At 48.2% G+C, this 19840-nt stretch overlaps 1 protein-coding gene across 1 annotated transcript in view; it reads left to right on the top strand.

Moving 5' to 3' along the window:
* The window catches only part of NAT10 (N-acetyltransferase 10), a 39810-nt gene that overhangs the window by 3950 nt on the left and 16020 nt on the right, over nt 1–19840 (top strand). The window contains exons 4-15 of the mRNA XM_007111364.4: nt 956–1127; nt 2728–2850; nt 4525–4586; nt 6003–6117; nt 6216–6323; nt 9898–10031; nt 11239–11332; nt 11476–11574; nt 14744–14880; nt 17657–17781; nt 18236–18386; nt 18670–18766. Of these exons, the coding sequence (XP_007111426.1) occupies nt 956–1127; nt 2728–2850; nt 4525–4586; nt 6003–6117; nt 6216–6323; nt 9898–10031; nt 11239–11332; nt 11476–11574; nt 14744–14880; nt 17657–17781; nt 18236–18386; nt 18670–18766 (1417 nt within the window). The remainder of the gene's footprint in view (nt 1–955; nt 1128–2727; nt 2851–4524; nt 4587–6002; nt 6118–6215; nt 6324–9897; nt 10032–11238; nt 11333–11475; nt 11575–14743; nt 14881–17656; nt 17782–18235; nt 18387–18669; nt 18767–19840) is intronic.

The raw sequence follows: 19840 nt of genomic DNA on the forward strand, positions 1-19840 counted from the left end.
TCACCTGTGTGGTTCTGTCCTTGGGCCTCTTCTCCCTCCTTTATCCCCCAGTATATGTGTCTCTGGGGTGGACTCTGCTGTGCGGAAAGCCCCTGCGAAATTGGGCAGTTTACAGCGTTTTGGGCAGATTTGCCTTTCAAACTTAACCCACCTGCTTTCACTTTTAAAAATCTCTTCTGTGCCTCCTATGGCTCTCCTACCCCTGTCTTGAGCGTTAGATTAAGGCTGATGCTAAGTCATGGGCTGAGGGAGTGGAGCCCCACGGGGAAGGCCTTGGCTCTACTATTCAGTTAGAGAACTATGATAAAATATTGGTTTGCTGTAACCCTTGATTCTGGAGTTTTCTCGTTTTCTCTTTTCTCTAAAAGAAACAGTTAATTGACAGTTAGGTACTCAGAGTTTTTTAAGACAAAAGAAAAGTTCAGGGATTTCTGGGAGACGTCCATATTCCATTCCAACCCTTATATCCTCTATCAGTATTATCTTAGATTAGAGCTGCCCTTGAGGACTTGATCCCACCATCTGGGAAGGAAGTGGATGAATTCATTTAGGAAAAATGAATAAAACCCGCCATCACAGTGCCTCTCCCAGGTTCTCTGGGAAGCGGTGCTGTGTGGTTGAAGCACTGGCTTGAGACTGAGGTAATGAGGCCACTAAGGTTTGCTTTCAAGCTCTGGCTGAATGTGAGGTTTAGGAACTCCCATTACCCTTTTTGTAAAGTGAAGTATCAAAATGGCAGGGTTCTCACACAGACTTACACTGTCCCCCTCCGAAGCCCATCTGCTCTAGTGCCTCTTCCGTTTCCTTCAGCTTTAAAGTGAGGGGATGAGCACGACGATTTCCCAGTTCCCTTCTAGCTCTGAAGGTCTCAGTGGGTGATCGTTGAGCCCATCCCCTGCTCTCAACTCTAGCCTCTCTGGTTAACTGGCTTTCATGGGATGGGGGGTGATTGCAGTCATCGGAAGAAAAGAATGCGACAGCTGCAGAAAAAAATAAAGAGCGGAACGCTGAACATAAAGCAAGATGACCCCTTTGAACTCTTCGTAGCTGCCACAAACATTCGCTACTGCTACTACAATGAGACCCACAAGATCCTGGGCAATACGTTTGGCATGTGTGTTCTCCAGGTGGGTGACTTGCCCCGGCCCGTGACTGGAGTCAGGGTGCTAGGGAATGCCTGGGCTGCCTGGTCACCCACAAGGACAGGTGTACGCAGAGGAGAGGAGTCACCTGTACTCCCTCCCCCAAAGCTTCATCCGTGGAGGACTTGGCCACTTTCCACAGGAACTGGATAACTCACCAACATAAAAAGAGCATTTTCTACCCAAAGCAGCACTTGTCTAGAGATACCCAAAGTGGCAGTGATGCTCCATCACAACTGGGTCTAACCAGCTTGGTAAAGCACTGAACTTTGAGTGACCCTAGGACCCCAGATCCCTATTAGAACTAACTGAAGACTCTTGTGACCAGAGAGCGGTGGGACTTGTTTTAGCTAAACTAGGCACGGGCCCGAGCCCTCGGGTGTCCTGCCCCGGGTGCTTGACCGAGTAACCGCCCCTGTCACCGCCCTCCTCACCCTTAAAGTCTCCTGACTTTCCCCCTCAGAGAAGTAGCTGGTGAGTTTCTACACTGGTATATATTTTCTCTTGCCTGGCAAGTTAATAGATGAAGTTTCACATTTTTCTTTGTTTTGAGCTCTGGTGGTCTTTGTTTTGTTCTTTGACGCTTTGCCACCTGTGACTCCATCCGCTCCCCCCCTGCCCCCCCCACCAAAGAAAACATTTAAGCACAAATCCTCACATTTAAGCACAGGTTCCCACAGTTTGATATGTATTTATTATCTGCATGCACTACCATGATCACGTGCATCGTAAAACACACCTTTTAAAATATAAATTAAGAAACGAGGTGGGACATTTTGAATAGGAGTTGTAGATTTTCCTTCCCGCATTCCGGCGGGCTGTCCTACACCGCCGGCTTACATCCCGCCTTGGAGGCTGAAGAGCGTCTTGCCTGTTCTCCCCGCGTCACTGACCGGTGGGGGCTGCTCCTGCTCACCGGTTACCAGGTGAGGTGACGGTGGCTCCTTCAGGCCACGGCCCCCCATGTGGTGCAGCTGAGTGTTGTCAGACAGTTTCCATCTATGAACAGAGCAGAAAATGAGTGTGAGGTATTTCTGAAATTCAAGTGTGAATCAATGCGCATTGGAGGACTTCTTTCCAAACAAGATGTTATGAGGGGGGCTTCCCTGGTGGCGCAGTGGTTGCGCGTCCGCCTGCCGATGCAGGGGACGCGGGTTCGTGCCCCGGTCTGGGAGGATCCCACATGCCGCGGAGCGGCTGGGCCCGTGAGCCATGGCCGCTGAGCCTGCGCGTCCGGAGCCTGTGCTCCGCAACGGGAGAGGCCACAACAGAGGGAGGCCCGCATACCACAAAAAAAAAAAAAAAAAAAAGATGTTATGAGGGATTACGGGAAACACTGACATGTAAAACCTGGTATACCTCTCCTCCAGGGCTGGGCTGTCTTCTCTGGTCCCCGAAGTAAGGGACTGTGTGTGTGTGTGTGTGTGTGTGTGTGTGTGTGTGTGTGTGTGTCCTGGTGAGTCAGGTACGGGGCATGGTCTTGGGTTTGTACTTTGAAGCCTTCCTTGTACCTTATCGCCTGGCCCCTGGTTAAGCTTCCCAGCGGGTGCTCTTTGCAGCCAGTTCTAAGGCTTCCTTTTTCCAGGATTTTGAAGCTTTGACTCCAAACTTGCTGGCCAGGACTGTAGAAACAGTGGAAGGTGGTGGGTTGGTGGTTATCCTCCTACGGACCATGAACTCACTCAAGCAGTTGTACACGATGACCATGGTAAGTGTCCGTTTTTTTCTTTATCTTGATTGTGGCGGTTCAAATCAATCTGTGTTTTTGCTGCTTTCTTTTAAGAACTACTGAGCAACTCCAGTGAGCGGTCAGTATAATTTCTAGGCTGGGAGCTCTTTGACTGGAGCTAATGAGGAATTTTCTGCAGAGAAGCCTCAGTGGCCCTGGGTGTGCTCAGGAATCTGTGAATTTTGCCTTTGCTTTCAGGCATTTGCAGATTCTACACCAGTGAGATTCAGACATGATGCAGCTGTTGTGTAGTTCCATTTCTAAAACAGTATTCCACAGAGAGCCACGCCAGTGCCTACATTTGTGTACTACAGAAAGGGGACCACGCACAGACGTCCTCACCTGCCCTCATCCTAATGGATAGTGGAGGAGCATTGCCATCCCGCTCCCGGACTGGCAGAAACTTTGACTCCAGGGGGTGGGGGGGGTATTTTTTTTCTGCCCCAGCTGAGGGAGTGGCTGGAAGTGTTTCCCTGGGTGCAGAGCTGGTTCTGCCACATGGGTGTGCTGAGCCGCAGGTTTGGAGTCATTGTCCATTGCCAGCTGCTTGGGAACTGTTAGGCTTGGCCTCAGGGTTTCATGAGCTGCGTTCTCCTGGTGAAGTGGACTTCCGTCAGATCTCAGTGCCTGCTTCCTGTCGCCCCATCGCCCCCAGCCCCTTCGCCTCACCCCAGCCCCTCCGGCCTCCTCGGAGGTCTTCAGGTGTGCCCTCTCCCCTCAGCAGACCCGCGCCTGAGGGCCTTCGCGCCGTTTCCACGGAGGGTCTGCTGGCACACTTCCTCACTGCGTTCCAGTCCCTGTCAAGATACCACTTCCTCGGTGCGGCCTCTCTCACACCCTGTGTAGAATATGTGGTTGGCCTGTCACTCCTCAACCTGTTTTATTTTGCTTCAAAGCATGGTACAGGCACCTAAAGTTAGACATTTATTTGTTTATTGTCTGGCTTCCCGTGCCAGTCTCCAAACTTTATGGGAGCAGGGACTTCGTTTTCCTCCCTGGTATATTCCCTGATCCTGGAAGGGTGCCTGGCCTTTAGTAAGCCCTCCTGAAATATCTGTGAACGAGCGAATGTCTGTGCCCACGTCACTTTGTTTGTTCTTCCTCCCTCTCTTACTTGGCTGCCTGCTTACCAACTCAGAGGGCCTTCCCTCTCTACCCTATATAAGTAGTCCCCCTCCCCACCCCCTCCACTGGCTGGCACTGCACCCTGTTTTTCATTCATAGCATTTGTCAAAATTTTTATCTATTTACTTGTTTGTCTCCGTCCAACCATTTGACTGTAAGCTTCAGGAGAACAGGCTTCATGCTTTACTAAACACCGGTGTGTACCCAGCTTGTCTGGCGCTGGCATGTGCATTTTATTGAACGAGTGAATATGTTTTGTGCTGCTGGGTAAAATGTGGGAACAGTCAAAGGTGAGGTGAGGGGACATTTGTTGTGATAAGAAACATTGCATTTAGTGTCTGAGTCCTGCTGCAGCAGATCGCATCCGGCCAGTTTCGCATGGCAGGTTAGGTAGGAGGAGATTTTGTTTCCAGCAGCATCACTGGTGCCTCTTTTACCCCAGGGTTGTTGGCTGGAACTTCTTCACACTTGGACGCTGAAGCTCAGCGCTATTTGGGTGCCTCTGTTAATGGATGTTGTCTCTTTTAGGACGTGCATTCAAGATACAGGACGGAGGCCCATCAGGATGTGGTGGGAAGATTTAATGAGAGGTAGGTCTGGAGCACATTTCTCACTTCCTCAACTGTGGGGAGCCACAGTGGGAGGAACATTTTCATCTTGGACCCACCTGAAAGCTGTGCTCTGTCTCAGGGAAGGTAGGTCAGGAGCCCCAAATGGTGAGATTCCCGATAGCAGCGGTAGTTGTGCAGCTAACTGGAAGCAATAAAAGTGAGTGCAAGGCTGGGGCCTGGATTCTATCTTGCTTCTGGCCCTTACCACGTCTCTCTCCCGCTCTGGCTTTTAGCCTACGCATCTGTCAAAGGGGTGATTTGTCTGGACCACTCTTTTCCCAAATGTGTTTCACAGAACACTGATATTTAAGAGGGACCTTATGACAAAAGGGTTCTCTGGTCCAATATGTCTGGGAAATGCTGGTATGGTTTTTCCTTTCTGAGGATTCACGTGAGCCTGTTGTAGCCTCTGAAAAGTCTCACAGCACCAGGGACCCCAATTTATTTGACCACAGAGCCCTTTTGGGGGAACGCCAGTTAGCAACACGTGAAACGCCTTAAGAAGAAGAAGCCATGTCCTAGGTCAGTGGTTCTCAACCGGAGCAGTTTTGCCCCTGGGGAGACTTGGCAGTGTCTGGAGACGCTTTGATGGTCGTGACCTGCGGTGAGGGCGGGAGGCTGGTGGCGGTAGAGGCCAAGGGTGCCGCTGAACAGCTTAAAAGGCACCGAAAAGCCCCTCCAACAAAGAATTATCTGGTCCAGAATCTCAGTAGTGCTGAGGTTTAGGAATCCTGGCCTGGGTGAACTGTGTGACCTAATTTCAGTCGCCTCTGAAGCTGCTCAGTAGGAGTGGGCCTGGAGGTCGCCCAGCGCTACCGGCTGGAAGGGAAGCCTGTGAAAGTAGTGCTGGAGGCCCTTTTCTTGCAGTTGTGGGAGAAGCTTGGATTTTATAGCCAAACACATGTTTTGCTACACACAAAAATGTTTGTATTATAGTGCTAGAGGGAGCTTTCCCCTCCACCCTTTTCTTTATTTTCTTCTCCTTGTGGCAGAAGGTCAGTCCGTTTGTGTACGCTTTTGTTTCCCTGTGTGGCTGGTGAGCACATGTGGAGTGGCTTTGGCGTTCCCCATTCAAGGAGACACGTAGTGCTAAAGGGTGAACCTGGCAGGATGGGGGAAGGGCCGGGGCACCCTGTAGCAGCGGGCTTCTGCACAGTAGGGGCCCTTGTAATCAGTCTCTTAAGGGAGTTCCCCGTTTGCTTGTTTGCTCTATAAAGCATGTTCGGGCCTCGTAAAGGAGGCTGGGAATCATCCGGCACTGCCCTCCAGATGACGGTGTTGGCTTTCTCCAGCTTTCTTAGAGACGTGGGGCTAGATGATTTTCCTGGAGAAAAGCCCTTCCCTTGTTGTGCAGACACTGCCCTCAGCACCTCACGACTGCGGTTTGTTCCTCAGGTTTATTCTTTCTCTGGCCTCGTGTAAGAGGTGTCTCGCCATCGATGACCAGCTCAACATCCTGCCCATCTCCTCCCATGCCGCCAGCGTTGAGGCCCTCCCTCCCCAGAGCCCGGTGAGCTGCCGGGGGCAGGGGACGTGGGGCAGGCTGCGTTTTCTGTGCTGGCCCTCCCGGGGCGGCGGCAAAGCTTCTCCTCCTCTCCTCTCTGGTAGGAGGAGAGTCTTGGGCCTTCTGGTTTGGAGCTGAAGGAGCTGAAGGAGAGCTTGCAGGACACCCAGCCTGTGGGTGTGTTGGTGGAGTGCTGCAAGACCCTAGACCAGGTGAGCGTGCGTTCGGAACGTCCCCAGCCCAGTCTGCATGGCGCGGAGGGGAGAGACAGCGGGCGGAGAGTGACAGACGCCAAGTTAGAACAAGGCTTGGCTCCTCCGAGGGCGAGGGCCCTTTTCTATTGCTCACACTCAGGCGCGCAGCAGCAGGATGTGTTCACCACAGTGGTCCAGGATTAGCTCCCCCTTCCCCACGTTAACAGTTCAGGGAGCTGGGGGTCGGGGGCAGATGGCTTACATTTATGGAGGAACGCCACAGGCACGGGGTGATGGACCTGTGTCCTTTCATTTTCATTAAGTTTTTTCTTTTTTAAAATTTATTTATTTTTGGCTGCGTTGGGTCTTCGCTCTTGCACGTGGGCTTTCTCTAGTTGCGGCGAGCGGGGGCCACTCTTCATTGCGGTGCGCGGGCTTCTCACTGCGGTGGCTTCTCTTGTTGCGGAGCACGGGCTCTAGGCGCGCGTGGGCTTCAGTAGTTGTGGCTCGCGGGCTCTAGAGTGCAGACTCAGGAGTTGTGGCACATGGGCTTAGTTGCTCTGCGTCATGTGGGATCTTCCTGGACCAGGGCTCGAACCCGTGTCCCCTGCATTGGCAGGTGGATTCTTAACCACTGTGCCACCAGGGAAGCCTCCATTTTCATTAAGTTTTGATGACATAAAGGTTTTTGCTTATATCTTGTTCGTAAGTGAGGAGAGCTGGAGGCTCCAGTGTGAGGGCTGATGAGGGCCCTGTGGTGAGGGTCCTCTGTGTACCTGATGTCTAGGTACAGACAGCAGGCTGGGTGGGAGCTTCCAGGATGCATTTCTGTGCTCCCTGAAGTGGCCAGGGCTGGTAAACTTGGCTTCTGCAGTGGTTCCTGGGCGGTGATGGGAGCTGAATGGATGTGGCCCAGAGGCCTGCAAGCTGTCAGGTGTGTTCAGGGTTCTGGTCCAGCCTGAGCCAGCCAAGCAGCACAGGCCTCTCTCAGCACTGGGCTTTTCCCTCATGATGGAAAACAGCTGCAGTGATGCGCCCACTTGGGGCTGAGTCCCAATAGGATGGTTTCCCTTTCCATGCTGGAAGTAGAATCACCAACCACGCAGCTCTCTCTGCAGCCCAGGCTGCAGGCTCTGGGTTGCTTTCAACCACTTCCTGGTAACTTTCTCACCAGAGAGAGGGAGTGAGAGAGAGGATGGGGAAAGGGCAGAAGAGGGAGAAACTATAATACAGTAGTATTGTTGTAAGAAAATAAATGACCCATGGCAAAAAAATTTAAAAAATCAGTAAGTAGGAAAGTGTGCATTAAAAATAGAAAGTGGTGTTTCTCCTTGGCTGTCCTGCTCCGCAGAGACAGCTACTGTTAACGGTTTATTGTGTGTCCTTTTGGATCTTTTTCTGTGCATATAAATGGGTATTTTTAAAGTGTGCAAAGGGAAGGTGGTCCCCATTAGACATTTGGCTTGATTCCAGCTTTTTTGCTATTATAAGTAATGCCATTAGGACATTCTTACAGATACATTTGTGGGCACTGTCTCTAGGATAATTTAACAGGAGAATTTCTGGGGTAGAGTATGTGTGCATTAAAACGGGTGTCATGCCAGGTTATGGAACCCGCACCGTGTATGGAAAGGCCTTTTTCTCTGCAGTCTTGCCAACACTGGGTACTGTTAAACTCCTGTGTCTTTACGAATCTGATATGGGAACATAGGATCGTTGTTTCAATTTGTTGTTACTTTAGTTATGAGAGAAGCAGGCACTGTTTTCATATAATTACTGGTTATTTTGTTTGTTTTTATAAACCACTCTGCTTTTTTGTATTGGTTTTTCATATTAGAATATTATTTTAGAGTGCATTTTTAGTCCAGATTTCATAGCCTTTTATTATGTTTGTAGATTTTGCCACTTATCTTTTATCAGAGTTCTTCACTTTTCTACTCTAAAGCAAACAACAAGAGGATAAAATACAGTGTTCGGCCAAGGCCAAGTTAAGGCGAGTAGGACCTGGATCCCCTCTGAGTGTTTCCATCTGGAGAGACTCTGGCTTCCTGAAGCCCCTCCCCTTCCTTCCCTTCCTTCTGCCTGGGACTGCGTCTTATCAGTATCTTCTGAGTGTCCATGCCCAGTCATGTAAGGCAGCTTCTTCAGGACCAGACAGGCCAGGCTGGACCATGGATTCCAGCCTTCTTCCCAGTCTCAATGGCCTGTTCCCAGGGCAGAGTCCCCGTGGGGAGCAGAGTCTGGCCCCTGAGTAGTGTTATGTCCCTCTTCTCATTACGTGCCACTGACACTCCTCTAGGCAGGGGCTCAGCAGTAAACAAGAGGGATGCACCTGCTTTATGGGGCTTGACTTCTGGTGGGATGAGGAAGGCAGGGAATCAAGGAAATAAGCAAACCACGTATTGTAGTAGAAGGTGCTGTGTGGGTGGGGAAACATGAAGAGCAGCGAGGAGGATGGGGAGTGCCAGGAGGAGGGAGGGGGGCTGCGGGTCTCCGTATCGTGGTTGGAGAGGGCCTGGTGGGCAGGTGCTCTTTGAGTGGGCTTGAAGGAGTCGAGAAAACGAGCCACGTGGCTCTCTGCAGGGAGAGTGCTCCCGGCGGAGGGGTCAGCAGGCACACAGGCCTAAGGTAGGCTCTCCTGGTGCGCTCAAGGACTCACAAGGAGGCCGACTGGGCTGAAGCAGAGCGAGTGGGTGAGGGTAGGAGGAAACGACGGAGGTCAGACCGTGCAGGCCATGCAGGCCCCTGGGAGGGCTTGGCACTTACTCTGTGAGCGATGGGGGCCAGCAGAGAGTTTTATGCTTATGGTCTCTGCACAGCTGTCCGAGGGATCCCCAGGCTTGCTTTATTTATTTAATCCCAGTTATCATGTTTTTTCTTTTTAAACAAATACACAAATTATTTATCCAATTGAAGGAATGCTTGTGCTTCTGGAAGCCAGACTTAATTTTAACAGGATCGCCTTGTGCTGTGTTGAGTCTAGGTTGTAGGGCAACGAAGGTGGGAGCAGGACTGATGAGGAGGCTCCTGTAATAATGGCGGCGGTACAGGGTGGTGGCTTTGACCAGGGTGGTGGAGGAGGAGGATGGTGAGGAATGTAGAATTTTTATGTTTTAAAGGAAGTATGGACAGGATTTGCTGATGAATCAGGTATGGGAGAAAATGGAGAAGACTTTTGGCCTAAACAACTGGACAGTTAGCTGAGCTGGGGAAGATGGTAGGTGGGGGAGGATTGGAGGGGATGTTAGGTGTTCAGTGTGAGATGTCTATTAGATGTACAGGTGGAAGGCAGAGCAGGGGCAGTTGCGTGTATAGAAGAGTCTGGTGTGTGGGGAAGAGGTCTGGATGGAGGTGTGAACTTGGGGGTTATCAGCACCTACTTGGTGTTTAAAGCCTTGAGACGCAGAGGAGACGATTAAGGGAGTGAGAGTCCAGGTGCTGGGCCTTGCTTTCTGGACAGTAAGAACTCCCCTGCAGCCCCTCCGCCCCCAAGTTAGCCTAGGCATCAGCCTGAATTCTCCCTGGCGATGGTGGTAGATGGCTGGACCTTGGCCTTTCTCAAAGCTCACCTAATATGTTTCTCTTTCCACAGGCCAAAGCTGTCTTGAAATTCATTGAGGGGATCTCGGAAAAGACCCTGAGGAGTACTGTTGCGCTCACAGCTGCCCGAGGAAGGGGAAAATCTGCAGCCCTGGGATTGGCTATTGCTGGGGCGGTGGCTTTTGGGTAAGGGGGTCCCCATCTTTAGGTACTCTGAGCTCTGAGGGAGCAGTGTGCAGGAGTAGGGGGTCAGGGGACAGGGAAGCTGCTTCTGGGTCCGAGCGGGCTCCTGTGTGATTTCTCTAGGTCTTGGGTTCCTGTCTACAAAGAGCAATGCTGTTTCCCCCAAACCCCCAAAGGTGCACGTATATGTGTGCATGCACACACAGACATATACCAGGGCCAACTCACTATTTAGAGTTGAACAAACACACAAGAGCAAAGAAATAGGGGTAAGAAACTTAAAAACTCTCAGGAGATGGACATGTATGTGACCAGCTTTGCTGACTTAGAAAAGTACAAGTTTGACATTTTATTGATTTTGATCAGTAGATCTTGTTTGCTTCTGAGGAGCTGCTTTTGAGTGTGATGTTCCTTTCCATTCTTTTGTCCTGGGCGGAAGACTTGCAACTGCCAGGAGAGCATGTACATCCAGCTTCACAGACATAAATAATGGACCTAGAATTTACCATGTCCTATATGCATCATCTTCCTTGGTGCTCCTAATTAACAATGTTAACGTTTCATAGATGGATAAACCCAGGCTTAGGGAGTTTCAGTGACTCACCCAAGACCACCCCCGCCAAGTCAGTGCTGGTAGTGCTGGGGCTGAACTCGGCTCCTGACTCCTAGTCCTTTGTTTCTCTCGCTGCTCCGGCAGTACCACTCAGCCCCGCTACCATTAGCATCCTTTACACTGAACAAAGATCCCTCAGAGGTTAACTGTGGCCTTAGCCTGAGCACAGTTGAGCCCTTTGGCTTCACGGTTTGAAACCCTCGCAGCACAGCTAGTGATGAGAATGAAGCCCTCTCTCGTCCCAGGGCGCAGGACTGGGGAGCCGTGTGCCGGCCCTGGCACTGAGGGAGCGGTCCCCGCAATGCCCTCAGCAGGGTGCTTTCACAGATGCTGGTAGCTAATTGCTGGGGTGTGCTACCTTCAAACTGGTAATGCGTTTTCATTAGGTTGGGAGGAAGAATACCCTCAGGTCTGGTCTGGAGTTGCTTTACTTTTCCTCCCCAAAACGTGTGTCCTGATTTTTTTTCTGCCACTGTCTCTGGTTATCCCCTGTGTAACAGGGGCAAACAAAAATGTTTTCTTTTTTTAGGTTCTCTAAACATTTCTTAGATTTCCTAATTACTTAAAAAAAAAAAAAATCCTCCTTTTGTTCAACAGGTACTCCAATATCTTTGTTACCTCTCCGAGCCCAGATAACCTCCACACTCTGTTTGAATTTGTATTTAAAGGATTTGATGCTCTGCAGTATCAGGTAGGAAATTAGGATAAGAGCTTATTTTGATTCCATGCTGAGTGTAAATCCAGGTGAAGTCTTTAGAATGCAAACTTTCTTAATATTTAGTTTCTAAAGCCTGTTTCTGATGTTTGGCATTGGTTTGGCTCTTTCCCTATTAGGAGCATCTGGATTATGAGATCATTCAGTCTCTAAATCCTGAATTTCACAAAGCAGTGATCAGAGTGAACATATTCCGGGAACACAGGCAGACTATTCAGGTGAGGCTTGTTCTAAAACCCTGCCATGTGGGGCCAGTGTCCTGCTGTATGTAAATGCTCTAAGACGTCTCTTATAGTTGTTTTATGTGCTGTGTAATTGCATATCTTTTAGACAGCGTTGTTGTTTTACGGTAAACGTGTTCCAGATTTTCAGCCTCTTCTAAAGAAAAACATTCAAGCAGACTACCAAATGTATGTAGCCAGCTGGGAAAGTTATAATTTTGTCCCTTGAAAATTGAGTGAGTAGGATTGTAAGTAAGCTAATCAGCTAAGAGAAATAAAATCATTTTTTCTGACATCATTTCTAATTTTGCTTAGTTACAGCAGGTTTTGAAATGATGCATCTGTAGCGAGGACAATAAATAACCTCACCATTTAAAAGATGAAAAGTTCTTTGTAAAATGTGCTCTGAATCTTTGTGGTTTAGCCAGTGGCCTATTTTCCTTTTTAAACAGTGCTTCCCCGAAAGCTCTGTGAATCTCCAGTGCTTTGTAAGCCTGAATGGTCTGTAGTTGTCCAAAGGCTACAATTTTGTTAAAACATGACAGGCTTGCAGAAGGGATGGAGGCCCATGGGCTCCTAATGGAGCAGGTTATTGATCACTTTTGGAGTTGGTTTGCGGTGGGAAGTGGGCCAGGTCAACTTGGCACTTTACACCCTTGACCTTTATGCCTGTGAGGCATTGGTATATGTCTGTCAAGGAGGTATACCTTTTATCAAGGATCCAGGTTATAAATAAGGTTCAGTGTTTGTGCCTTTTTCCCTCGAGGACCTTAATTTTTTTCTGCTGGGTCTCTTTCTAGACTCTCTTCTTTCTGTGCGTTTCTTCCTCCTTTGGCCTGGTTCTCTCATCTGCGGGGAAGAGAGTCCAGTGTTGGGGTAGGGCGGGGTGAGGGGCAGGCTGCAGGCCGTGAGAATACAGAGATCTGTTAAAACTCCAGAAAAACACACAAACCAAAGAGGGAAAACCTTTCCGTGAAATGCCTGGCTCAGCCCTCGCCGCTCCTTGGATCTGTCATCAGAGACCTTCTCGTATTACCAGAGTCCTTTTGTCTCCAGACTGGAGTTGAAGTGCAGAAGAGGTGACCTGACTTTATGAGGCTACATCTGTGTCCCTTTGAGACCTCTACTTTCTTGCTGGAAATTGCGATATAGAAGAATATTAAAGTCGGCTGTGCCTCTCCAGGGGCCTGCTTTCTGCTGCTTTTATGAGGTGCTTGTTTAGTTTTTCTCTGTAAGGATCCAAGATGTGGGGCCCTACTGAGGACATGTGTCTGCTGTTGGAAATGAGTGGGGTCTCTGCCCCCTCGACCCATCAGCTTCCAGCAAAGCAGTTAAAAAACCTCACCTGTAATGGAATACTTGAAAACTACAGGAAAGCACAGAGACCAATATAAGATAACACTCAAGTGCCCAGCACTCAGACTTAAGAAAAGCTGATGTTTTGCTCTTTGCTGTGTTTGTTTCATGTTTAAAAAGCCACTCATGTTTTTGTTTTAAAGATCTGAATCCTCACAGACACGGTTGAAGTCCCTCTTGTACCCTTCCCCATCCATTCCCTTCTGTCACTCCCCATACTGTGCTCTGAGATTGGTGTGTTTCCTTTCTTTTTCTTCTCTTTTTTAATAAATTTATTTATTTATTTCTGGCTGGGCTGGGTCTTCATCACTGCACGCAGGCTTTCTCTAGTTGCGGCGAGCGGGCTTCCCATTGCGGTGCACGGGCTTCTCATTGCAGTGGCTTCTCTTGTGGCGGAGCATGGACTCTAGGCGTGCGAGCTTCAGTACTTGGCGGCTCGCGGGCTCTAGGGCGCAGGCTCAGTAGTTGTGGCGCACAGGCTTAGTTGCTCCGCGGCATGTGGGATCTTCCCAGACCAGGGCTCGAACCTGTGTCCCCTGCATTGGCAGGCGGATTCTTAACCACTGCGCTACCAGGGAAGTCCCTGGTGTGTTTCCTTTCAATTCATTTGTTTATATTTCACTACATAATTATGTATCCATAAATGGCAACATACTATACTTGTCTTTTTTCAGCTTGCCTTTTTTTCACTCAACATTTGCTTTCAAGTTGGTCCAGATTGAAGCTTGTAGATCTGGTTGATTCATTTTTAAGCACTGTATGAGCACATTACAGTTTATTTATATGTTTCTAGAATTGGAATTGTTGGGTCTTAGGGTATGTGTAGATTTCCATCTTTCTCGGATTTTGCCAAATTCTCCTTTAAAGTGTTTGTACATGTTTACCTTCACCCCAGCACTCTCTTGAGTTTCTGTTTCCCCACGTCCTCACGAACACTGGGTGTTTTACTGCTATTTAAGTTTTGCCCGTCTGCGTGTGAAGTGGGGTCTCCTTGTTGTCTTCAGCGTTGCGCTGATTACTAGTGAGGTTGAGTACCTTTGTTTATGTTAGTTGGCTATTCAGGTTTCCTCTCCTGTAAAAATACCTCTTCATAGACTTTTGCAAACTTTAAAAAGAGCAGGAACCCCTGTAGGAACTGAAAGCGTTTATATGCATAAGGGTGCCAAGCTCATGGCAAGTTTGTGACATTAGATGGCCCAGCTACTAATATAAATAAGGGTGTGTGAGCACTAAGAAGGTTATAAGTCTTAGAAGTGTCCCCACCAGTGCAGGGGGACCTGGGCTTTATGTTGACGGTGTCAAAGCAGGACACACAGTACCCAGAGTGTAGGAGATGCTTGAGAAACCTGACATCCTCCCCTTTAGCCATTGCTGGGGCCAAGCTTGCCTCTGGCCCACTGGCCAGAGTGAGGCTGGGGAGAAGCCTGAGAAGGGAGAGAGGAGAGAAAGGGAGGCACCACCTATCACTCAGCCAGGTCCCAGGTAGGGCATTTTTACAGATTTACCTATTTTTTTTCTCAAGCAGCCATCAGGTATTTCCTCCATTTTCTGGAGAGGAATCTGAGGTGCGGAGATGAAGTGACCTGCCCAGGGCCACACGGTCAGTGGTCGACCTGTTTGGACCCAGGCATCTGACTCTAAGCCCATCCCAGCTTTGTCCTGCCAGGGAAAAGTGAGAAGGAGGAACAAGAGAAAGAAGAAATGGGACAGGGGAGAGAGAGTAAAGAGAGGCCTTTATGGTGACTCACCAGTGATCACAGCCATGGTATCAGGTGGCCAAGCTAATAATATAAATTTTTCTTTCTGGCAGTATATACATCCTGCAGATGCTGTGAAACTGGGCCAGGCTGAACTTGTTGTGATCGATGAAGCTGCTGCCATCCCCCTCCCCCTGGTGAAGAGCCTTCTGGGCCCCTACCTTGTGTTCATGGCATCCACCATCAACGGGTGAGGTACCTCGGGCAGGAGCCGTTGCTCCCATTGTAGGTTGTTGCCAGTTAGATAGCATTTACCGAACGTGACCTGGGCCTGGGTGGGTAGGGCTGATGCCTGAAGTTTGAGTCTTTGGGGCTCTGCTGCACTCTCTCCTCGGCCTTCTCCTTGGCAGCTGGCCCCTTCATAGTAAACTATAGCTCACTTCTGGTCTGAGCTACGGCCCACCAGAACAGGCAGCACCAGACTGAAGAATTTCATAACCCAGCTGATGAGCGTCTCTTTCTGTCCGTAGGCCTGATGAAGTTCTAAAGGGCACATGGATGGCAATACCAGTGTCTTATCTCTGAGGATTATGTGAAAATATAGTATTAAAGTAACTGTATAGTTATCATAAGAAAGCAGGCTCGAGAGCTTTTTTTAAAATTTTGAAATATTTAGTTCTTGTTTGCTATAGAAAAGCTAGAAAGGTAAGGTAAGCAAAAAGAAAAATCACCGGTGATCTGACCATATAGAGACAGCTTCTGTTAGAATTTTGGTGTACATTTTCTGTGCATTTATTTAACTTTTTCATTTTGAATAAGAACATAAACATAGTTTTCATAATGTTTTGAATATGCTTTTTTATGTAAAGAATATACTGGGAATTCCCTGGCGGTCCAGGGGTTAGGACTCTGAGCTTCCACTGCTGGGGGCCTGGGTTTGATCCCTGGTTGGGGAACTAAGATCCCGCAAGCCATGCAGCATGGCCAAAAAAAAAAACAATATACTGGGAAATCTTTCCTGGTCAGTGTATACATATCTTCAACATTGAAAAGATTTCTATATGGAAGTCACATCTTGAAGAGATAATTCTATATTATAGATTCATTATTTGACTGCTTTGCTTATACTGAAAACAGTTAAATAAAATGGGTTTTACTCTTTTTTGATAACTGCTTTATTGAGATATATTTAAAGTGTATAATTCAGTGATTTTTAGTATATTCATAAAGTTGTGAAACCATCACCACAGTCAATTTTAAAACATTTTCATTACCCCAGAAAGAAACCCCATATCCTTTAATTATCATCCTCCAATTCCTTCCTACCCCCCAGTTCTAGGCAACCACTAATCAACTTTCTGTATCTATGGATTTGCCTATTCTGGACACTTTATATAAGTGGAATCTTAGAATATGTGGTCTTTTGTGACTGGCTTCTTTCACTAACCATAATGTTTTCAAGGTTCATTCCTTTTTATGGCCGAATACTATTCCATTGTATGTTTATGCACATTTTGTTTTTCCATTCATCTTTTTGATGGTCATTTGGGTTGTTTCTCTCTTTTGGCTAGTAGCAGTAATGCTGCTGTCAACATTCATGTACAGGTTTTTGTGCAGACATGTTTTCTGTTCTGTCGGGTGTATACCTAGCAGTGGAATTAGTGGGTCAAATGATAACTTTCTGTTTAACTGTTAGCGAACTGCCAGATTGTTTTCCTAAGCAGCTGTACCATTTTACATTCCTATCACACTGTCTGAGGGTTCCAGTTTTTCCATATCCTTGCTAGCATTTATATGTCTTTTTGATTATAGCCATCCTAATGAGTATGAAATGGTATCTCATGTGGTCTTCATTTGCATTTCCCTGATGGCTGATGGTGTGGGGCACCTTATATGCTTATTGGCCATTATTTATCTTCTTTGGAGAAGTATCTATTCATATCCTCTGCTCATTTTTCTAATTGAGTTGTCTTACTTATTATTGAGTTGTATGGAAGGGTTCCTTATATAGTCTAGACACAAGTCTCATACACATGATTTACAAAAGTTTTCTCCCACTCAAAAACTTTCTCCCACTCAAAAACTTTCTCCTACTCAAGAAATTCCACTTTCTTGATAATGTTCTTTGAAACACAAATTTTTTTTAGCTTTGTTGCTTGTGCTTACCCGTTTTTTTTTTTAAATAAGTAAATGGAATTTCTTTGAGAGTGCTTTGTTATATGGGGCAGGCAGGAGGAATAAAAGCACTTCAAAATTTAAGTTTTTGATCATTCTTTAAAAGTGGTATTTGAGTTAGAGGAAGTATTTATATAGTATCCTCATTTATGATAATGAACACTATGAAACATTGTAAAACTGAAAATTAAAAAAAACCCGCTGAGCAGTCTGCACCCTGTGGTCACGTGTGCTTGTGACCAAAGACAAGGAGGAAATAACAATTGAAAAGAGCTGGTTCAGTGATCAGATTATAGATGATTTCTTTTCCCCAAATTTTTTGTTACTTCTTTATGTCATCTTTTAAATGAAAGTAGTAATGAGAAAAGTTACTTGGGTGGTGGATTTGTTTAATCTTAATTTTTCCAAACTGGAAATGCTCTCTGTTCATTTTTTCAAGCATGGAACTTCTAATAGCAGCTCTTATTAATTGGCCATTTACCTGTGTTCCAGTTCCATTATGCTAAATGCTTTATTCACGTCATCTTTTCAGTCCTTATTTTTTAGTTCACAGTACAGTCCTGTGAGATGTGTGGAATAGTCCCCTTTGGAGGAGGAGGCTAAAAGGGGTTGAGTTCCTTGTCCCGAGGTACTAAATGGACATGCCAGGACTTGAGCCCAGGCCCAGATGGCTCCGAGGTGAGCCACTGTGCCGCCCTGCCTCCTTTGGGCATGGAAGTTCAGAGGCGACAGGGCTGTCCTCGGTGAACAGGAGTCTGGTGTTTCATCAGGACGAGGAAAGTAGTTTTCTGTCCCCTCCTAGAGAGTTGATTTGTGACCTCATGCCTGATAGCCTTTGCTTTTGCTCCTAGCTACGAGGGCACTGGCCGGTCTCTGTCCCTCAAGCTAATTCAGCAGCTCCGTCAACAGAGTGCCCAGAGCCAGGTCAGCACCACCGCTGAGAACAAGACCACGACAACCGCCAGACTGGCATCAGGTACCCCTGGAGCTCTGAATGCGCCTGCAGTGCACAGCAAGTCACTTCACACTGTCCTGCGGGATCCTTCCCCTCATGACCTCATGGGCGGTAACAGACTGTCTGACCATCAGGCAGAGAGGTTGAGTCCCCACGAGGTGAAGTTGCTTTTCTCTGGGGAACAGCAAACCAGTGACCAGATGGGAGGCTGACCTGGGCCTTCTGGTGGCTAGATTCCTGTTTGTCACCATCTCAGGGCATTGGTTGCATTGACTTAGAGAGATCCCCTTGGGACTGGTGTCGAGGCAAGTTGAACATCCACCAGAACAATTTAAAACCCCTCGCTTTAAATTCTTGAGCCATATTTTGTGAGCGCCATGTGACACAGATAAAGTAGAACATTTGCCTTGCTCTTCTGGGCAAAAAGTATTTACTAGTTGTTTCTCACTCTGTGTGTGTGTTTTGTGGGGAACAGCACGAACCCTGCATGAGGTTTCCCTGCACGAGTCGATCCGATACGCCCCTGGGGACGCAGTAGAGAAGTGGCTGAACGACCTGCTGTGCCTGGATTGCCTCAACATCACTCGGATCATCTCTGGCTGCCCCTTGCCTGAAACCTGTGAGCTGTATCCTCCTGGGTTCCATTTGCCCTGTGAAAGGGAGAGGGGGCAATGGAAGAGTTGAACAAAGGGTTTTGGCCCTTTGCTTCATAGGCTGCTGCTCTAGGGAGAGGGCAAAGTTGAATGTTGTTGATTTCCCTTCTTTTCCTCCCTAATATGTTTCTGCTCAGAACCAGGGGCTCCTCTTCCCAGGTTGAGGGGAACCCACATATCCAGGTGACCCTTGGAAGTACTGTGTCCTGTTTTGGGTTCTCTTTGTTTTCCTTCGGTTGCTTAACTCCAGATCCAGCTACTATGTTAATAGAGATACCCTCTTTTGCTACCACAAAGCCTCTGAGGTTTTCCTCCAACGGCTTATGGCCCTCTACGTGGCTTCTCATTACAAGGTAACTGCAGCTAGCCCTCAGGTGAACTTTAGCAGTGAATTCCAGCACTGGGCAGTGCCTTTGTTTTTTTTTTTGTGTGTGTGTGGTATGCGGGCCTCCCTCTGTTGTGGCCTCTCCCGTTGCAGAGCACAGGCTCCGGACGCGCAGGCTCAGCGGCCATGGCTCACGGGCCCAGCCGCTCCGCGGCATGTGGGATCCTCCCAGACCGGGGCGTGAACCCGGTTCCCCTGCATCGGCAGGCGGACGCGCAACCACTGCGCCACCAGGGAAGCCCGGGCAGTGCCTTTTGACTCGGCTTTTTGCATGTTTTGTTACCCAGTGGCTCAGGTGACCATTCCACTGGGACTTGAATGTCCTGATGTTGGCAGGGCCCAGGGGTCCTGCTGGAGGGGTTGCATTTCCCATTGTTGTTCAGGCTTGTCGTGGGCTCCAGCTTTGCATACAGAGTGTGAGATTTCTACATGTAGCTCCATGTGTGGTAGTTGGAGAGGGTGGAAAGTTTTGCCCATTTTAAAAGGGGTACTTATATTTCTTGCCTGTTGGCTAAATGGATGGGCTGAGATGACATAGCAGTTGTAATCCGGGGGCTGCTGTTTGACCTGAGACCAGCCTTAAACCCCTGGGCTGTTTTTAAGGAGCAGTGAATGAGAATTTGGAATATTTGAAAGTCTTAAAAAGGCACATTGGAAAGGACACTTTTTGAGTGTCTAGGTAGCTTTTTTATGAACACACTTTAAACGGAAAGCCGAAGGGTTGGTGTTAGAAGTGGTGAGAGGTTTTCTTGAAATAGCAGCCTCTTATCAGGAAGAAGTTCGCTTCCCAGCTGTGAAGTATATAGCGCTAACTAAGCAGGTCTCTGCTCCGGCTCTGCAGCCTCAGCACTCGTGGTGAGGTGACAGCAAACGGTGGAGGCTTAAGTCCCACTTCAGCCCTAACAGAGGGTCTCAGGCTGTCTGGCTCTGATGCTGGAAAGGCGCTTTGACGGGTCTCAGCACATCACTTGGCTCTGGGGAAGGCAGTTCTCCAGCCGCGACTGTGGAGTAGCCTCTCGAGTGAGGACAGGATGAGGAGTGC

The sequence above is a fragment of the Physeter macrocephalus genome, chromosome 16, assembly GCF_002837175.3.
Source record: "Physeter macrocephalus isolate SW-GA chromosome 16, ASM283717v5, whole genome shotgun sequence".
Classification (NCBI taxonomy): Eukaryota; Metazoa; Chordata; class Mammalia; order Artiodactyla; family Physeteridae; genus Physeter; species Physeter macrocephalus.